Source organism: Lactuca saligna, chromosome 8 (genome assembly GCF_052625555.1).
Source record: "Lactuca saligna cultivar CGN05327 chromosome 8, ASM5262555v1, whole genome shotgun sequence".
NCBI classification, from domain to species: domain Eukaryota; kingdom Viridiplantae; phylum Streptophyta; class Magnoliopsida; order Asterales; family Asteraceae; genus Lactuca; species Lactuca saligna.
The window spans coordinates 174885235-174890534 of NC_136424.1; the positions used below are offsets into that span (position 1 = coordinate 174885235).

The following is a 5300-nucleotide window of genomic DNA, read 5'->3' on the forward strand; positions in this document are numbered from 1 at the left end:
TCGCATGCATCGATTGTTGTACATTCCGCATGCAGTTTTGGTATACAGCGTGTTTTAGACCACAATTTGCAACAACTAAAAAATGTCCGACGACTAATTATCTCATTTTTTGTTGTCGGCTGCGCCGATTAAAAAAAAAAACTCGAATATTTTTATATTTTATTCTTTTTTTTAGATCCACTTTTTGTATAAATTCCCACATGATTTCAACGAATACCTCCGTACAATCAGAGATCCCTAATATCGGTTTTCTCTTCCCACGTATTATTCCACTTGTAAATCCTCCAAAAACCCCCAAATGGGTTACCTGTTATCTCCGACATCACCCGCCGGAAAATGGATGGGCTTTGTCACCGCCGTGTGGGTTCAAGCCATATCTGGTAATAATTACACCTTCTCAAACTATTCCGACGCCCTTAAGTCTCTAATGGCACTCACTCAGCTCCAACTCAATAATCTCTCCGTCGCTAAAGACGTCGGAAAAGCGTTTGGGATCCTCGCTGGTCTTGCCTCCGACCGTATATCACCTTCCGCCCTCCTTCTCATTGGTTCAATTGAAGGTTTCATTGGTTATGGCGTCCAATGGCTCGTCGTTAGCCAGAGAATCCAACCTCTTCCTTACTGGCAGGTAATTATAAATAGTACTTTTTCTGGTCTAGCATTCCGTCGAACAGTTGGTGTGCGTTTGATTTAATTTGTATTCTTTCTAAAACCTCACGTACATATCGTTAAACAGTAAAGATATAACAGTGTTCAAGACTTCAAGTCATGCATTTTGTCGAACTGTTGATTTGCGTTTGATTAATTTTGTGTTTAAAAACAGATGTGCATATTTTTGTGTATGGGAGGAAACAGTACGACATGGATGAACACTGCGATTTTAGTAACTTGCATTCGCAATTTCCGGAAGAACAGAGGTCCAGTTTCCGGAATCCTTAAAGGTTACGTCGGATTAAGCACTGCAATCTTCACTGATATATGTACAGCTCTCTTCAACAACGATCCAGCACGTTTTCTCCTCATGCTAACTGTCGTTCCCTTTGTCGTCTGTCTCTTCGCCATCGTCTTCCTCCGTGAAATTCCACCGTCCTCCACCGCCGCGGAAGAAAAATCCGAAACTCGTTACTTCGCTATATTCAACGTCCTCGCCGTCTTCATCGCTGTTTACTTACTAATCTTCGACATCACCGGAGAACATGGCCTTTCACTCTCACGAGCATTTTGCATCCTTTTACTCGTCCTTTTAGCTTCTCCTTTATCAGTTCCGGTGTACCTCGCGATTCAAAACCTAATCCGTTCAAACCACAAAACCCTAGACGTAGAAGCAACTGCAAACACAACAACCGAACCTTTGCTTACACAGCAAGAAGAACAAACCACCGAGACTGTGGCGGCGGTGGTAGATGAGTCAAAGGCAGCGTTAACGGTGGTGGAAAAGATGCCACCGGTTATCGGAGAAGAACACACGGTGTTTGAGGCGTTGCAAACCGTAGATTTTTGGATTTTGTTCGTATCGTTTCTCTGTGGGGTAGGAACGGGTCTTGCAGTTCAGAACAATATGGGTCAAATGGGTCTGGCTCTCGGGTACGCTGACGTGTCAATATTCGTTTCGCTGACAAGTATTTGGGGCTTTTTCGGTCGGATCGGATCCGGGTCGATTTCGGAGTATTTCATCAAGTAAGTTTCTTGATCCACCACCCTTCTCTCACTTCCATTTTTCAAATCATAATTATTAAACTAAATCTAATTATAAATCTACTATTAAAAATATTAACTTATAAAAATAACTTAAGTCTTAAATTGATTTGTTCTCACATAAATATACCGAAACTGATTATGTGAAAAAAGGTCAAAACAATATAAATTATAATTTTACAGTTGGTAAATTAAGGACTTTTTACATAAAAGTCCTTAAGTTATACAAGTGTTATCAGTTTTGTCTTGTGATGATTTTTTGTTAGTTAATGTCTAAAATTTGCTTAATTTTTTTCAATTTGTGCTTTGTTACCTATAATAACACTAGGTTAGCATTTATATTTTTCTTTTTCATATTACAAAAAAAATGTTTTTATATAAGAAAAAAAGTTTAACTAAACATCGTATAAATACATTTTCTTTTTTTAAAATACTAGGTCTAATAATGCAAGAGTTTTATAAATACAAGGATTTTTTTGCAAACTTTGAGCTACTTGTAAAAACTGCCGCTAACAAAAAAGAATAATAATAATAATTTTAAAAAAAAAAATCTTAGATATTAATGAACAAAAAATTATTAGAGAGACAAAACCGACAAATCTTTCTATAAAGCCCTTTAATCAATGAACTAGTTATTTTTAAAAAAAAATGTATTTATCACATTGACATTGCTAACATAAACATAAACATTATGATATGTTGATATTTTTAAGATGAAAACGATTCATCAAAATCATGGGGTCATGTCTATTCCATTATGGGTTTTGTTTAATAAAAGTTACCGGTTCCAAAAATAAATCCAAAGCATTAAAGTCCATCTCTTGATCACTTTTTATGAAAATGACGACTTTAATTCGAAAAATATCTTTCTTTCATTAAGATTATATGCTACTTTTAATAAATTATACAAGTAAGCATGCTAGAAAACTAGAAACTATGCTTATTTTTTTATTAGAACCGAATTAGCCATCGTAGGAGGAATATGAATATATGATGTGCTTTTTTTTTTTTTTTTTTTTGTATTGTTTAACGAAATAATATGATATGATGATTAAAATAAATATATCTTTATATGATGTCATAGTCAAATTAGCAAGTCATAACTCGCTTTTTAGCATCCACTTGTTAAAGATTTAAATGGTATTAAGTAAAGTATATTCTTTTAAGATTCAACTCTAAAATCCATAATTCTTTAATCATGACGACCTCACAACGTTAAGTTTAACTTATTCTTTTTTAATTTATAATTAGTCTCTTTCTTTGCAATTTCCAAGAAATTTCTATAACATAAAGCCTTTAGTGCATTATATGTTAAAAATATTGGTGTTCACTAGATATTTTCATATGCATGTGGTTTTTCTTTGTTTATGACCCACTATCACTTTATGGGCGTTTGGTCTATTCCATCTTTATAACCATAAAAATGTCACCTATTTAAAATGTATGTCACAAATGTTTGATCATAACATTATTTTGTATAGCGACATAAAGATTACTTGACCCAATGGTTTCGTTAGCCTTTAGTTAGTCCCAAACGTCACGTATCCGTTTTAATTCTCGTTGAGTGCATGGAAAATTAAATCACGTAAAATTCGTAAAACTTAAGATTCAATGCAAAAAAAAAAAAAAAAAAAAACCTTCTTCCCTTTCTATATTAAGTAAGTACATTAATTAAATAATAAAAAACGCGTAAGAGAGATCATCGTGGAAGTCAATCTTGTTGGGATGCTTTTTTGGTGTTATGTCTTTACTTAGAAACTTTTTTGGTTTGCTTTGCAAGGCTTTTATTAGTCATGATGTTGGCAAACTCTTTTAACTCTTTGTCCCTTTCTTTCATATTATGAAAAGCTATATATGTAACGTTAAATATGTTATTTCATCTTTTAGGAACCATATATATTATTGCTACTTATCCTACGTCTTGTCTAATGTGGCACTTGTATGGTTGTGGATATTATCGGGACCACAAAAAAAAAAACTAAGTACAAATAAAAAGTTGACATTACAACGCCATAATAAAAAAAAATATTAAAAAACGAGAAACGATGTTACAAGAAATATATAAATGAAATTTTTTTTCGATAAAAAATGTTTAAATATATTTTTTACTAATTATAGAAAAGCCGGAACACCACGACCTTTATAAATGAAATTTTTTTTGATAAAAAATATTTAAATATTTTTTTTTACTAATTATAGAAAAGCCGGAACGCCACGACCTTTATGGAACGCAGCATCTCAAATTCTAATGGCGGTTGGTTACGTTCTTATGGCCATAGCCATGCCCGGCTCACTCTACATCGGTTCGATTGTGGTTGGGATCTGCTACGGGGTGCGGTTAGCTGTAACGGTCCCAACTGCATCTGAACTGTTCGGTCTCAAATGTTACGGTTTAATTTACAACCTCCTGATACTCAACCTCCCGCTCGGCTCCTTCTTGTTCTCCGGTCTGCTCGCCGGATTCTTGTATGACGCGGAGGCTACCGCTACCACCGGTGGCGGCAACACCTGCATTGGGGCGCATTGCTACCGTCTTGTGTTTATTGTGATGGCTTTCGCGTGTGTGGTTGGGTTCACTTTGGATGTGTGGTTGGCGATTAGAACTAAAGGTTTGTATTCGAGGATTTACATGAGTAGGAAGTCGAAGAAGTCGATGGCGGCAGCTGGTGGGCGGTGATGGCGGCAGGAGGTGGAGGGTTGATGGGAAGTATTAATTCCCGGTGACACTCTTCAAGTTTATAATTAAAAAAGTAGATTTGGTATTGGTTTTAAGGTGCATTCCACTTTTTTTATGTTTGCAAATGTAAAACTGGTTAGTAGATTTTAGTAGTTGGATACCTATGTCTATTCTTTTGATTATGTATAAAAAAAAGGTAATTTCCTTTTTTTTTTTCAATTAAACTGTTCAATCGAAATGAAACTTTGTATCTATTGAACATCAAGGTGTAATTCCATTATGCATAAAACATAAATGTCAACCAACTAGACATTCACTTTCATTCTATTAAACTATAGACATTCAATCTCATGTATATCACTTCAAATACTTATTATCTACTAATTTATTTAATTTGATTTCAGTTGTTTGTCACATTAATTCCCTACATTAGTTAACATTCGTATTTTATATCCAATGATATTTAGATATTATATATTTATTTTATTAGTTAATCAATTGATTTAATGAAAAAATAAAAATAAACATACATCATATATATATATATATATATATATATATATATATATATATATATATATATATATATATATATATATATATATATATATATATATATATATATATATAAATGGTTTTTGCTCAACTGGTAAGTTAATGTCTTTAGTGGGAGGAGAGATGCAGGTTTTAATCTCCTTCCCTACATTCTTAAAAAATCCGAATTATTTATAAATAAGGAAGGAGCTATGTGGCATGCCACGTTTTAGCTGCCTGCCATGTCAAGAGTGCTTTCAATGTGGATCCCACATGTGTAAGTGACCTGTTAAAATGATCAAACTAAGATGCAAGAATTAACTGGGTTCTTGTGTTTTTTATTAAAAAAAAAAAACAAATATGATTTTTTATAAATTTTTAATGATATAACAAA

General features: G+C 33.4%; 1 protein-coding gene across 1 annotated transcript; it reads left to right on the top strand.

The window, feature by feature from the left end:
* Positions 1-202: 202 nt before the first annotated feature.
* LOC145008237 (protein NUCLEAR FUSION DEFECTIVE 4-like) lies at positions 203-4723 on the top strand. The gene is made up of 3 exons (XM_078966861.1): positions 203-628; positions 824-1677; positions 3895-4723. The coding sequence occupies exons 1-3, from the start codon at positions 299-301 to the stop codon at positions 4370-4372; spliced, it is 1662 nt and encodes a 553-aa protein (XP_078822987.1). The 5' UTR covers positions 203-298; the 3' UTR covers positions 4373-4723.
* Positions 4724-5300: the final 577 nt, after the last annotated feature.